General features: G+C 36.1%; 1 protein-coding gene across 8 annotated transcripts in view; it reads right to left on the reverse strand.

The window, feature by feature from the left end:
* Positions 1-11,501, reverse strand: part of LOC107227493 (multiple C2 and transmembrane domain-containing protein) — a 28,334-nt gene extending 16,833 nt beyond the window's left edge. For 2 of the 8 annotated variants that reach the window (XM_015668657.2, XM_046740924.1), the window contains exons 1-5: positions 7,064-9,062; positions 5,776-6,141; positions 3,084-3,401; positions 2,030-2,172; positions 1,605-1,796 (exon numbers count right to left, since the gene is read on the reverse strand). In XM_015668657.2, coding sequence (XP_015524143.1) covers positions 1,605-1,796; positions 2,030-2,172; positions 3,084-3,401; positions 5,776-6,141; positions 7,064-7,121 — 1,077 coding nt within the window. In that variant the 5' untranslated portion in view covers positions 7,122-9,062. Of the gene's footprint in view, positions 1-1,604; positions 1,821-2,029; positions 2,173-3,083; positions 3,402-5,775; positions 6,142-7,063; positions 9,063-10,897; positions 11,079-11,373 lie in introns of those variants that run through there. The other 6 variants (XM_046740926.1, XM_046740925.1, XM_046740928.1 and 3 more) reach the window with 6 other exon arrangements.
* Between the last annotated feature and the right edge of the window lie 4,484 nt (positions 11,502-15,985).

Consider the following 15,985-nt stretch of genomic DNA (forward strand, 5'->3'; position numbering starts at 1 on the left):
AAAAACAAAGATGTCAAAATAAACGCACGGAAAAAAACGAAACGCGGAGAAGATGGAAGTAAAAAATAATAAATAAAAATATGCCAACAATTTTTTCCACCCAGAGATGGAAAATTTTTTTCCTAACGTTTAATTTGTCCGACATTGGCGAAGCAAATTATCACCGGCTGATCCTTTTCTTTTCTGTATATATACGTTGTATATAATATATTATTATTATTATTATTATTATTATTATTATTATTATTATTATTATTATTGCACCGAATGTAAATATAAATTTACTCCTCATCGAGAAACTTGTGCAATAATTAAACGTTTGGATTAAATCAAATGTTTCCTTGTCGAAAAAGCGAACGAACAAAAATAAATAAATAAATACATAAATACTTGTCAATTTTAGAGGAAAAATTCACGGCTGGAGCTAAAAAAAAAAAAAAAAAAAAATTAAGAAATGAAGAAATGAAGAACGTAGAATTTAATCGTTATAACTATAGCGATTGAAAAAAATTAACCGTAGGAATATATTCTATGCGGAAAATTGTCATCACGCGTAAAAATTTATCTCACACAATAATAATAACAACAACAACAACGACAATAATGATAATAACAATAAAGCTTTTCGTATAGGATACTTGACAGAAAAGCGTGTATAAAAATAATAAGAATAGAAAAAAAGAACTACGTGATATTGATATTGCTTCTGTTGAGACAGTTTGAAATCGGAACAGAGAAGAGAAGCTCTTTATAGAATATAACACCCAAGTGTCAACGCGATGCAGCGCATTGAATTTATCAGTTGTGATTAACGTTGCACGGCAAACAAGCGAGGTTCGGTCTGACAATCGAGTCAGTTATACGTTGTACTTACAACCGAGAGAGACATGCCAACACTATTATGACACGATCGTAAATTCTACCGGCTTCTTTCCAACGCACAAACAAACACACCGTCGTGTTAAAGATGACGAACACACGATTTCCTTTTTTTTTTTTTTTTTTTTTTCTTTCAAACTTTGCACTCGAAAATTAGTCACGGGATACACAAAGCGACAATAATCTGTGCAACGCGCTGTGAAACTATTTTTATCATCATCATCATCATCATCATTATTATTATTATTATTTCACACTTGATAAATTTAAATTTAGCGTAAAATTATTGCATTACAAGAATGAAGAATTTTTTTCAAACGAATGTTACATCGAATATAATGTAATAATTGTAGCTTTTTTTTTATTACCAAAAAAATGATGTATCGTGTACTTTTCTGCATAATATTGGAACAACGTGAGTATGAGCATATTTACTGTTGAAAATTGAAATAGTTTTTGTCGTCAATAGGGAAAGATACGAAAAGTTTGTTTTTTTTTGTATCAACTCGATTATCGACGTTTCGCTTTTGCTTTTCGTTTACCGTCTTAATTTTCCTCGGACTCTTTTTTTTATTGTAGTGCGATTTTCACGACAAAAATTGAAGAAATAGAAGAAGAAGAAGAAGATGAAAGTAAAAAAGCGGAAAACTTTTTAATGCGCGATTGTGACAAAACTTTGATTATTGTTTTTGTACATCATTTACAACAGATTTATTTGAACTGACCTGTTCCTTGTCCTGCTGATTTCTCGGCCACAGAGTGACGGTCAGAAAAATATTCCCCAAGTGCTGAGTCGGTCTCGCTGGATCCGTAAGTTCCAAAATTACGTCCTGGGCGTGTCCGAGTTCCAATTGTCGCAGATCAAGCTGTGCCGATCCCATAAAATCGTCCTGAAGTCCCCAGTCGTAGTCGAAAACCTGAGATTAACGGAGTTGAAAGTTCTTGACAAAAAAAAAAAAAAATCGCATAAATAATTCTTTGAAAAATCTATACACTTCGATTTTTTCCTGCAAAGTTTTGGAGCAGCCGCAGATTTTGATACCATCTTTTCTCCTGTAAATTTCGATCTTGTTTCAGAGAAACGAAAGAAAGGAATAAAAAAAGAAAAAGAAACAACTCAAATGCGATAAAAATTGGCAGGTTCTCTCACCTTAAACGTCAGGAGCTGGAAGGGATCCTCGATCGGTAAAGTAACGCTCTCGTCCCAAGTCGGGTTCAAATCGCGATGCACCGTTCTTGACTTGTACAAAAGACGACCGGAGGCTTTGATCTTCACGTACGGATCGCTCGAGCCTGAAATCATAGATCCGAAAATTTATGATCGGTAAAGATCGTCCGAGAAACGAATCTCGATAAATTTTTTCTACGTTGCAAAATTTATCTTTTCATTGTTTTCAAGCAAGTTAAATTCTCAGCTGCCTCGTGGCGTAGAGTAAAAAAAAAAAAAGAAAAAAAAAGACAGTCGATTATACTGCACGCTTAGAAATGAATCGAGTATAATTAAACCCCTCCCTCCGAATCGTGGTTTCCCATTTTAATCAAGTCTGCATCACGGATCGTTCCTACCTTTGAGCCTGTTCATAATTATATCTACGGAGTGACTAAAAGCTATTTCAATATGTTTGTCGTAGCAAACTTTGTTTATTAATCCCGCAGTGTTGCGGTGCTTAAACTATGTTACGGGTTACGGGTATTACGCTATAATAATTCCGCGTGTGGATAGAATCGAAACTTGATGAACCTGCGGCTACGTTCGCATAACACACGTTTTTCCATACATTGTTACGTGAAACGAAATAGAATTAACGGTTTGTTCAAACTATAATTTAATTTTGTCACCATATATAAACGTATTTATACAACGCGCGCACGTTTTACGGATTTTACCATGCGTGCTTTCCGCACAAATGCGCATGCGCAGAGTACAGAAAATACCACTTTCCAACTCCCGGGAGTTGGAAAGTGATATTTTCCGCACTACGCGCATGCGCTGTCGCTAAGAAAGCTGACATCACGCTACCCTAACCTCAATTTTCCTTCTTTCTTACACGATATATTATTCGCTCAACAGTCACAAAGAGAAAAAAAAAAAAAATAGCGCGGTGTCTAAAATTCAGGAGAAATTGGAGACGGTTAAAAAAAAAAAAAGAAGGAAAAAAACAAACATGGCGTCACTCAAAAACGAAGATTCCTTCTCATCTCACCGCCGCGATCCATTGCGACGAGATTCTCGCCTCGTCTGAGGTGCAAACGGAGTTGAAAAAAGGCGTGCTGACGAAGTGCGAGTTCGCGGCGTCGCGACGCCTCGTCGTGTGCCTGAATAAGAGGCGTTCCGTCGGAATTCGAGGAGGCCGCGGTTCCTTGATAAACTCCTCGTTCGTCCCCCGGAATCCTTCCCTCGATTTGCATATTGCACTGAGATCCACGTCGACCAACGCGACTCGAGTCGGTGCTGCATCTTCCAGGACTTCCATCCTGCGAAGATACTCGATGATCCTTGCTGGTGCGGGCGAGGGGCGAGTCTGCGAAATATCGGTGGAAATGTTTTTAAAATTGAAGGTGAGGAGGTCGAATTAATTTATTTTATTTTTTTAACGAAGACGGTCAATTAAAAATATAAATTTATTACGAATTAAGACATTTAACCCTTAATTCAGTCACACATTATTCTGCTGAGTCAATTTTTATAACAAGATAGTATTCCATGGTTTTTGGGGTCATTGATTACGGAAGTCGGATTTAACAAAATTCAAAATCGCGGATCCAATACGATGGGGGAAATAAATAAATAAATAAATAAATATTACGGTCAGAAAAATGACTGGAATAATTCTTTTTTTTTCATTCTTTTTCTCTATTCTTCAACGTGAGATTGCATATAACAAACATGCCCCGTGTATGTGCGTAAAATTTCTTCCTCGTTTCTTACGCAAAGAGCCGAACACAAAAACAATACAAAGTACATTGGACTATCTCGACGTAAATTATAACAATAATTATAATACATGCACGCAATTTCCCTAAAAAAAAAAAAAAAAAAACTACACACGCGAAACTTGGTGTAACAACACAAACACGTTGCATAAGAGAACCGCCGGTTAATACCGAGTATATAGGAGGATATTATCATTGATCGTGGTGAAGAAAAGGTCGTTACGGTAACGCAAAGCCGGATGTGAATTGTTTCGCAGATATAGACCTAATTGCACGACTGGCCATTACGCCAACATTACGTTATACGACATGTGTGTGTACGATGTACAATGTATGATGTATAACACGCATCTCACTTCCGCGTCGTAAAATTCTACAATAATTATACGGGCATTTGTAGAATTCATTGACAGATTCGATGAATTGTTACAAAGTGAAGTAGACTAAATAATGGACACTAATAAATAGAGTGATTAAATTTTTTCGATACAGTAATAACAACGATCGATACGATGGCAGTTTAGAAATTGGTTAATAAATTGTCATTGGTTGTTGTCGAGGTTTTTACGCAGGTTTGAGTTGAAATGAAAATTTATTCATATCGTGATTCGAGTAGATCGTACGGAATGATTACACCTTGTATTGTGCATAGATTTACGGTTCGTAATGTACAATTTATTGTCAGAAACTGTATATTCGAAGGTAGAAAAAAGAAAGAAAAAAAAAAAAAAAAATTGAATTAATTAAACCAAGCACCTCCGTTACATGCGCAAAAACAAAATTCAACAACGAAGTCGTACCCAAATAATGTTTTTCGTCTATCATCGTACGGAGTATAATTTTTCCCTGGTGCGATGATTGAACGATTTCCATAGAAAGTTTCAAAATAGAAAGCCTCAAACTTCGACGAGAATTGAAAAGTAATAATAGTATAGTAACGAAAAATTGATAAAGCTGGAAAAGGAGCTTTAAAAATTGACGCGTGAATGTGAAATAATAATGTTTGTAGATTCGAATGTTGACGATATTCGAATAAAACTAGAAAATAAATAAATGTAAAAGAAACGATAAACATGCCACTAGAAAAGGTTGAACAAACTTTGAAAATCACTGAATACATAAATTATTGTAGTAAATTGTTACTTTTGACACGTAATTTTTTCACACTCTATAATTCTCAGAATCTTCTCGACAATCCGGTTAAAATTTTATGCCATGCCATGAATAATACCCACTTCCGGTATCGTATATATATATATATATATACACATATATTTCGGATTACGGGTTACTTCAATTGATTGAAATCACTCTGTTTGCCATGCGAAAAGGTTCGATCGAATTTTATTTCCATTAGTAATTATTCGCGTTTACGTGTCAAGTGTACAGTCCGGTTCAAAAGGCCGCGAAGACGGAATTAATATCATTAAACGAAGGTTTGAATTTAGTTGAAAAAATATTCCCCGACAATGAGAGAAAAACGCAAAATTTTCAAAGGATCATCGATATCAGCTACAACGGCATAATTACAATGACAGTTAGATTTCTGCAACTAAAAACAAAAAAAGAAAAAAAGCAACCGCGTCGTTTCAACGATTTTATATGAACTAGGTATCATTGCGATGGTAAATAAATTTTATACAAATCAACAAAACCGTGTATCTTCGATTTGACTAATCAGTTGATCGAAAAAACATGACGATTAGTGAGATTGTTACGAGCGATGAATAGATAACTTATTCCTTAATGGAGAGAAAAAAAAAAAAAAAAAAAAAAAATAGAAAAAAATAGAAAAATTGCCTCCCGGCAATTGTCGCGGTGTGAAAAAAAGAGCCGCGGATCAATTCTCGTCGATAGCCTAGTTTCGGAAGCTTTTCTCCGCCCTTTGGCCGACGACGGCTGACCTTTGACACGGTAAAATATTGGGGGGGCCGGTTGTAGAACTTGTGTGATTGAACCAACCTGGAGTGTTGTGGTAGTGCCTGGCCGGGCTTTGAGTTGCCGAAGAGCTGTGGCTATGTTCGGACGAGTAATCGGCCGCATAATCGGACTCGTTTTTACCGGCGTCCTGCAAATGATAACCGGCGTCCCGCAATTTTTTTCTCTCTTTGCTACGACTCCTTGACCAACGGCTTTTCAGGGTTGCGAAAAATGTCTGCGTCCTCTGAGCTACGGAAACCGGATGACGGTGACGCTGATGAACAACGGGACTGTGGCTCTGATGAATCGGCGAACCGTTGTTCGGACGAAGTTCCGTCGCGCTTCTTGAAAGATGCCGACTTCCGTTAAGATTCAACCGAGATCTGCAGTCTTCCGGACCGGTAGAGTCTGGGGGCAGAATTTTCGGTTTGGGATATTGGAACGAGCGATTATATCTCGCTTCGTTGGATTGTTTCACAGGGTAATACTCATCGCAGACTCTAATCCCGTTTAGACAGGGTTCGCTTTCGCCCCAGAAATTATGATACTAATTTCCCTTCCCCCGATAAGTTGTAATCTCCGAAATGAGATTAAAATTACACGGTCTGTCCGCAGGTTCAAAATATAATCACAAATTCTAATCAGATATGACGTAAAATTGTCAAATTTCCCTCGCATCGCGATTTCGAATTGAGACAATGGTTATAATTTACGATCGGTATACGCGTTGCGCAAAGATTAAATTAATTTTTTTTTTTTTTTGGTCGATAACGCAATCGAGGGCTAAATATATAAACTGTTGTAACTTTCGTAGTTTCAGGTTGTTTGCGTTCCTGATACAGCGTGTTTTCCAATAAAACGGATAAAAAGTACGCGTAACTTTTTTCTTATCTTAATATCGCACAACGTGCGTAATTTGTACGATAATTTGTTTGTATTCGTATTATGCACGAGAATGAGCCAACAGAGAAATAAAAACTTACGTCAATTTAGGAATCAAACAATCACGATTATGCGTAACAAGAATATTTTACAAGACCGCGGATTGTATGAATTATTATATTTTTCTTTTACAAATAGAGTCAAGAACTGTAAATATATCGCGTCTCGTTACCCAAGTTTGTTAAGAATCAAAACGTGTGTACATTTAATGAGAATTTTGCCTCTCTTTGCACAATCTTTGCTTTATCTTCTTTCACTTTTTCGGTTAATACCCCGTTTAAAAAAAAAAAAATAAACAAATAAATAAAAACGCACATTTTCCGTATTAAAGTTTGAAAAAAAAGGAGAAGAAAAATAAGAAAAAGAAAAAGAACCAACCACCACTTACCATTGGGTACTTCACCATCCTCTGACCCAGACGCGAGAAGCTCGACACTTTTGCTCATTTTATAACGAGGATGAGAAAATCGGCCGCGTTTTTGAGCACCAAACTCTCGGCTCGATGTGAAATAATTTTAAACGTTTTTTAAAGTGCAATAAATCGCTTTCTTCCGATACGAACATTATTTCTCTCATGTGTTTCCCAGTCGTTATATATCTTGCTTTGATTACCTCCGTAGTTTCTTTCTTTTCTATTTTTGCTTACGAACAAACTACGACGCGACGTGTTTTAATCGTTACGGGAATTCGCACGACGAGAGAAGGTTCATGAAATTCTACACCGTGTAACGTGTAAAAACAACTTGCGTATGAGGCAAAACGGCAGCTGACAATGAGCCGAGAAATTCAAATCACAAATTATCAGATCTTTCCGTCAAAAACGAAACGAGCCAATTAGTAAAGTCAAGTTGTACGCTGCAGCTTCATTCGCATTCAGACCAACCTTGCATGCCTCCGGTTAATGAGTGTCTGATAAGAAATGCGGGATGTTGAGAAGCAGACGGTGTTTGCAGAAACGTTTAGAACAAGAGCTGACGATCAGTGAAAGGAAGAAGACGGAGAGAAAGAAAAAAAATTTCTATCAATTCACCAATTTATTGTATTTTGTGCTTTCTTTCTTCTTTTTATTTTTATCTTGCTCGCCTTTGCTTGTAACGAATAATAAAGAAATAATTTTTTTTCTCCTTATTCTCGTCTCTGCATCGACGAGGCAGCGAAACTAGGAAGGAGAGAAAGAATTTCTCGAAGAAAAAGAATCTCGCGGACAGTTTTTCCCACATTTATCCAACGTCGAGACGTTTGCAAGACGTTGACATGGCTAATACGTGTGGAAGATAGATCAATATGCGGTTATTTTCTCTCCGTCAATCGCATTCCCTCGTACGTCGATCTTTCCTCATATCTCGATTAGTCGTAAATTGCCGGAGTAAAGAGTTTCGGGTAAGACGAAATTTTCAAATTGCACTCATCAACGCGTTTCGCTTCAGCCGAGAATATAACGAGCAACGAAATTTTACACATATTACGGAGAGATTAACGAGTGTTGTAATTAATTGAATGATATAATTAACGCTGTTTTATATTCAATCCTTTATCATTTTTCTTCTTGTTCGTTCGATGTTTCGAAATATCGAAATCGAACTAATTTAAGCGGGTTCCCAGTATTTAATGTCACCTCGACTCCCACATTGTCACATTGTCGAATAATTCATGAAACGGTGTTTAACGCCTGTTAATTAACTCTGACATCAATAATTACTTCACAATTTCACCCTTCACTCTCTCTCTCTCTCTCTCTCTCTCTCTCTCACTGACCGATTGACCGACCGACCAACGTCTAATAACGTCTAATTTTCTCCCCGCTCACCGACGCGACCGGTTGTTTTACTTCGCAGTTCGCTTATCCACGTATTACACTTATTCGATCACTTATAATTATCGTGATTTATATCTTCACCCCATTTCAAATCCACAAATATTAACACAAGTTCGACTAGTTCTTTCCCGCTTTGATTATACGTTCAACATGAATAAAAATTTATTAAACCTCGAAGACGTTTGAAAATTATCAATCCTCTTCGCCTCGTACATTCTTCTTATTCTAGCACAGACGTTTAAATCAAAATTAACTGATAAATCATCGTTCGATGACTCGTAAGAAAAAAAAAAAAGAAAACAGTTTAAATAATTCTTGAAATTTCGATAACGCGACACGAATTATAATGCTTAAATAACACGAGTATTTCAGTCTTGTTTTTTTTTTTCTTCGATGTACCACTCGATCAAAATTCGGGGTGGAGGGGTGGGATGGGGGGTGGGCAATAAATTATCATCCGGCCAACGCACTCGAATATTTTTCCTTTCCCCGAGTGCCCGTCGATCCTCCTCTTGTTGTATAAGGACGAGGAGGATTTTACTCCTTGAAACCCTTCAGGCTCTACGAGGTTTACGGAGCCACTGACTGAAAACGCGGTCACATGCCGTGCGGCAGGCGCCGGTTGTGGGGGGCTTTATCGACCCAGTCCCACCACCTCAGTTTTATATATTATATGCCGCCTCTCCGTGTGTTACGCGAAATTCACGTGGCGGCATGGCAAGAGAAGAGAGCCGCCATGTAACACTCGCGTGTGAGACACGGAGCGTACATTTTCACCCCTTGAGTCATCCTCGCCTCGCATTTTCAAGCTCGTCTCCTGCCGTTCCTAAGACGCCGATTTACGTCTGCGCTTCGTCAACGACGAAACGCGAGTGAACGATGAAGGAGAGAAAAGATTGATTCGCTAATTTGTAGGGGGGGATGAGAATCAGAGGGGATAAAAGCTCCGACCGACGCCATTTTTGTTTCATCTTTATTCCCCGTTGGCGGATGATTCGAGTAGGAAAAATTAACTCGATACATTCCAACTCTTTGTTACATTTTTAACGTGTACACCTGTTATTAATAATTATAATAACTGCGCGCGAAACAAATTTTTTTTTCATTTTTTTTTTTTTTACCGTTGTTACGCGTAAATCTACGAGTGCCATTAAGTTTCTTGTCCAATTTCGCATTAATTTATGTATTTTTATTTTTGTTCTTCATTCTTTCTTCTCTTACACTTTCATCCGATGTTTGAAAGAGCCTTTCTAAGTATCCCGTACACGCAACACGATTCTGTTTATCACCCCCAACAGGGTTCAACATTAACTGGTACTGGAAGGTTTTTTTTTTTTTATACGATACTCGAACTACGTATCGAGCTTGATTATTATAATACACAGAAAATGATTCGACGTTTGAAAAATATGCGGTAAAATCGCGTCTATGTATAACCGTATAAAAATTATTACTAATACCCTGTTAGATTACATCCGTTAGGGCGTGCGATAATGTTCTTTAATTAATGAAAAGCGTATCCGCGAAACGGGGTCAAATTGTTTGCACTGTGGTGTGATAAACAGTATACGTGTATACCGCATAATAATATAATAGAATAGGTAGCGTAAGTTGTTGAGTTGCGTGCGATGAGGTGCGGTCAGTATTATTACAGTATTTCGTTTTAATTACGCGCCTGACAATCGTGCCGCGGTACAAAAATTGTAAAAGAAACTGCGTGCGTGCGTGCGTGCGTGCATGTGTGATTATTTATTTATTTTTTTTTTTGTGCCGTTTAGTCTGCTCCGCGCGTTCTAATCAACAAAAGTAACGCCGGCGCTCGTTGCTGCCATTTTTACAGCCATCCCACTTATTGTTAGCGCGACGTTGTCCTTTTCAACTTGTTACTTGTTGGTACATAGATAGGCGACCTCGACATTCGGTATAGTTGAGAGTGAAAGGCGAGTGTAAAATAAAAATACACGTTTCCGATCCAACAACGATCGGGTTTCAAAATCAAAACACAATTCTGTTATACAATTAAAAAATGAACAAAAAAAATAAACAAAAAAAAAACCAAAAAATAACCAACAACTTTTCTCTACATCCATTATCGACTATACGCTGAGGTGTTCTCGTATAACGTTAATGAATTAAATAAACCACGTATATAAATACGTGAAATTCTTCGTCAGACAAACGTTAATCTGTTTCGGAATCAACACGCGTCTCGTCAAAGGTCAAGGTCTTCCAACCGGCGCCAACAGATTCTACGCGTGATTTTTTTATTTCAATTCTCTTCAATAATACAGTGCCTCCTTTTACAACTCTATTCGTATCGCGTATATACGCGTAAATATTTGCACAATACTTGCAAGTTTGAAAAATAATATTTATAAAAAAATAATCAACGTAGCATTCGCTCACCTTTTCCACCGAGGCACTTCTGTATCAGAAGACAATCGCTGAGATTCAGCATCTGAACTGGAGTGAGTCGGAACTTCGATATATCCGTAATAAAATAATTTTCCAAACGGATCTCGACAAAATTCGATCACAACACGCCGCTGCACGCTGTCGCATCACTCGTCACCACTCATCGCCAACCCTGGTGAAAAAATTTCAACTGCTATCAATTTTAACAACAATTGTAACACTTCTTATTATTTTGTAAAAAATTACAAACACACACGCCTGATATTTCGCAAAGAATTCTTAATTTTAAAACAGTTTTCTACGTTATTTACTAGAAAAATAGAAAGAAAAAAATAAAATAAAAATAAAAAACAGATCATCATGAAAATCTGCACACACTTACAATTTTGTATAAAAAAAAAATCCCAATTTCTTTAAATATTCGCGTGTAATATCGTAGAAACGATTATCCACCAGGGCAGTCTTACCTCGTTCTCTGTTGCCGGAAGATTGACCGCACAACACAACATCTCCTGCCGCAACTCCATTCTCCAATGACATTCCTGGGATCGGTCGAAGTTAGCTCATCGCCACGTTGTCGCAAGTCTCTCGTCGCCTACACTGAGAGAAATTTTTTATTTTCGTTTACCACAATCGAGAAATACAGTTTTTAGGTAAAAAAAAATGAAAATTAGTTTTCTAGCTCGCTATTCTTTCTCGTCACGATCACTGTTGCCATATTTTCTTGCAACTGTTGCGAAAATTTAATGCTCGTGCAACGATAAATTTTGGTTGTTCGAAACCGCGGGACCGTGATTATAATTCGCGAATTGCGCACTGGTCGGTAAAACCTCCCCCCCCCCCCCTATTCTACGACATTCCGTGCGATAAGATCTATGCAAGGATCGCGAATCTACGGTCACAAAAATGATCGTTAACCGAAGGAAAATATTCCGAACAGCTACGGCACGACGCCTGGCTCGATGGAATTCACAATCAGTCTAGTTTACGCGCATCTTCCAGCCACTTAGGCCTCATTATATCCTCAAAATAGATCTACGTATTTATCTTCGCAGTTACCGTGTATATTCATTAACATAATTGCTCTAAAGATTCGTCCTTCTTATTGTCCGGAGTTTGCAAGAATTTTACAAACATATTCGCATATCTACACGTCACGGATACTGAATTTTTTAGTATACGATATATTTAAAAAAAAAAAGAGTTCATTGTCAACAAATATATAATATCGTATTAGTAAATTTTAGTAGAGTCAAATATGATTTTTTTTTTACCCGTTGACAAATTTTTATCGATCATTATTTGGTTCGATTAAAATTTGCTAATCAATAACGAAACATTCGTTTAGCCATGTATTCAAATATATACATATATATATATATATATATACATTTGTTAAGGGTAAACAAACTCTTTTCTCGTTATACATTTATTCTACTTCGAAGATTTTATTTTCACACCGCATTATTACAGACTGTGCAGTTGTTCGAACAAAGATAAATTTTTCCTCAATTTTTACCCCAATCGAATCGTCTGGCTCATTAATTGGTACAACAAATACAAATACAACGCGATAGCTTCCTCTGTTCGTGGCAATTTGTCGACTGATATCTATTACGACTTCATGCATTAGTTGAAGGTTCGCCGAGCTGTTCGAGCGGAGATTGGCAGCGTCTGATTACCGGCAACAACTCCAGACAAATCAATCCGGACTGTAGGTCAAATTGAGGAAATAAAACTATCCGAGCACCATTCGATTATAATTGAATAACATAATTTTCACAATTTTACGCGCCGTCAAATCTACCGATTTTCGTATTATGCGAGCGCGTTTCGGCAAGATGGCGTCGAACGTAGCGATCAGCTGATTATTTTCGTATAATTGTAGGATAATAAACAGCTCGTTAAAGCTGACAAGCTTTTATTTCGATAACCAAATTGGATAAAACACGAATTAGAAAACGCGATGCGAACCGTTTTTTTCTTTTTTTTCTCTTTCATCGATAAACACAAAACGATTAGTTTTTCCAATAAAAATAACTATCAGTCTATTGCTCCCGAGACGTGGGACGCCAATTCGATAATTGCAAACACGTACTGGAGCAAAACGTTTGAACTTTAAAAGACTCGATGTGAGACTGACGTTCGACGAGCGAATTGCTGAAAACGGAAGCGGGCGGAGGATTAAGGAAATTGCGGTATCCTTTACAGGGGTGAAGAAGAAGAAGAAGAAGAAGAACAGGAAATGAGAAAAAAAAAAAAAAGAAAAATTTAACAATTACGGTGAAAGTAAGTGAAAAAGAGGCGGGCATTTCGCAATAAACGTTTCGAGAATGCGAATGAGCGGCGAATTCCGACGACTCGGAGCCGTTGCGTCAAAAAGTTGTATCGTCGCCGTGTTATCGCGATTTGGGGGAAAAGAAAGAAGAATGCCAAGTCGCTTTCAACGGCGTCAACAAAAGAGCAAAATTCAATACTACGCAAAAGTAAAATCAGATCAAATTTGAAAGTAACACGACGAAACCATTGCGAAGAATTGTATAAAAAAAAAAAAAAAAAAAGAACGATTTTAACGATCGTCCGTGTTCGAATAGAAAATCGTATCAAACATTATTCATTTATTTTTTTTCATTGTACAAAATCCGTTCCTTCTTCCAAATACTGCACATCCTATATACAATTTACTAGACATACATTTTTGGGCGTACACAGTACGCAATTTCTATATCTGCACAAGTTCACTGCACTGTTTAATAATACATAGTGTTTTCTTTTTATTTATTTATTTTTATTTTTTTATTTTTGTTATTCTATAATTCCGTTTTCGCGCAGTCTCAGTTACAGCAGAATATCATACACACAAGTTGTTCGCATATTTTTAAAAGCGTAACCGAAACCCGTGAGCAAGAAATATTTGTTTAGAATTGAATAACCATAGTTTACAACTGCCGAGGAAAGTTTCGGTTACCTCTTAATCAAAATTTTCATTACAGCGATGATTTTTGAAAAACGTACAAACTTCAAAATTCATCGTTGCACATCAACCGTATGTGTACGTAATCCCCCCCCCCATTTTATTTGCTGCGGTGTTCCAAACGTCAAAAACGATTGCCTCTATACGTCACCGCAAATCTAACGACGTGATATATACATATATTAAAAAAAAAAAAAATTTTTTTGTTTTTGTACAAACTCGAAAGACTGTCCGAGCTTTAAGGATTTGTTTGTTTGTTTGTTTTTTTTTCCATATTCTCCCAACATCTCATCTTTCTACATTTTTTATTTTTATTTTTTTCTCCTTCATTTTGTAATTTCAAAGAGAGCAAATTTAGCAAATCATAAAAATTTCAAATAGCTGCCAGCGTTGTACAAGTAATATAAAAAACACAATTTTCAAAATAAAAAGAAAACAAATCAAATATATATATATACTTCGATTTTGCACCAGTATGATAATCGTACGATAAAATAATAAATAAAATCATTGGAAATTGAGTCAAGCTTCGAAAAACAAACGTGTTGTACGTGTGCCATACTATTATGAACGTATTGAATTGTCAACTTTAAACTAATAATAAAATTTTACACGGCCAATCGATACCGTGGCAATATTTTTTTTTGCTTCTTTTTTTCTAGGTTATTCTCATTCGCATGCGTTTTAAAAATTAATTAAGTAATTTCTCACTATGGCGTGTAAAGCCGCAACAACAAACTGTTTTTCGTAAAACTGATTGATAAGATTGCGAACTTTCTATGCCTTTAATTAAATTATTCCTACCTACATATTTCTTTGGAACTATAATATTACAACGAAATTATTACCGTCATTTATCACCATTATCAATGATCATAATCATATAATTGTTATAATAATATTATTAATATATATATACACACACACACACACGCGCACATACGGACATTGTTTGACTATATAGTAGTTATACATGTAATTGGACTGTGAACGCACCGTGAATATTACAGCCCTAAATTTGGATACTTTATCCTCACCGAAGACAAATTGAATTGAAAAACGGAAGGAAAAAAAAAACGACAGTAAAACGATCAACTAAAATAAATAAAATGAAAGCTGCAAAATCTGATTTATATTATTTTTTTCTCTCAATAATACCTTGGATCATAGTTAATCTGTTGTTTGAGAGAGAGAGAGAGAGAGAGAGAGAGAAGAAACAAACATTCAAAATATTCACGCTAGTTCAATCCCGAAATTTACAATATTATATTCCGTATATAACAAAATTATCACAGATATTTCAAAGTCTTTCCAGTTATATGAACATGTTTTTTTTTCTCGTTTCCTCTAAGATCAATTTTTATTCGTAGTATAAATAGTTAATTCTTTTTAATTTTCCAAAATTATGGAATCCCGAGTTTTTAAATAATGATTGTTTTGGGCGATGTGTACGTACGTGTAAAACAATAAAGAGAAAAAAAAAAAACATCGACGATGATAAATAATTAAATCGGTGAAAAGCAGCGTTTGAGAAAAAAAAAATGAAAATACACGCAGCAGACTGTACAGGAAACATTAGTAATAAATCTGCCAAACACGCCGAGTAAAAAAATTAAAAAAACCAAAAAAAAAAAAGACCAAATAAAAATTCAATATCAACAAACTGCGACACGTGGGTAAAGCAATGAACTGTAGTCGGTTTGAATACGTCGAGGGTGATATTGTAAGCAATACATTTTAGCCTCTTACTCAGATCCGATAGTTTACAGTTTATTTTTTTTTCTTCCGTGAAACGGGCAAGTTTTATCCAATCAACGCTGTATTTATAATACACATATTTTCATATTCGCCATTTTTTTGTTAACGCTGAGAATAAAAAAAATTAAAAAACAAAAAAAGCGTCCACGTGAATCGTAGTCTAGACAAATATGAAAAATGTGAAAATTATTTGGAAAAATAAAAAATAAATAAATAAATTGTCTGGATATATTTGTCGTGAGCAAAAAATCAATGAAACAAAATGATAATGAAATATGATCATTGTCGTTACTGCAATACGCACAAGGGACTACAGTTCATATGCTGCAATTTGGGTCTTGGCAAGG

Source organism: Neodiprion lecontei, chromosome 5 (assembly GCF_021901455.1).
Source record: "Neodiprion lecontei isolate iyNeoLeco1 chromosome 5, iyNeoLeco1.1, whole genome shotgun sequence".
In the NCBI taxonomy this organism is placed as follows: domain Eukaryota; kingdom Metazoa; phylum Arthropoda; class Insecta; order Hymenoptera; family Diprionidae; genus Neodiprion; species Neodiprion lecontei.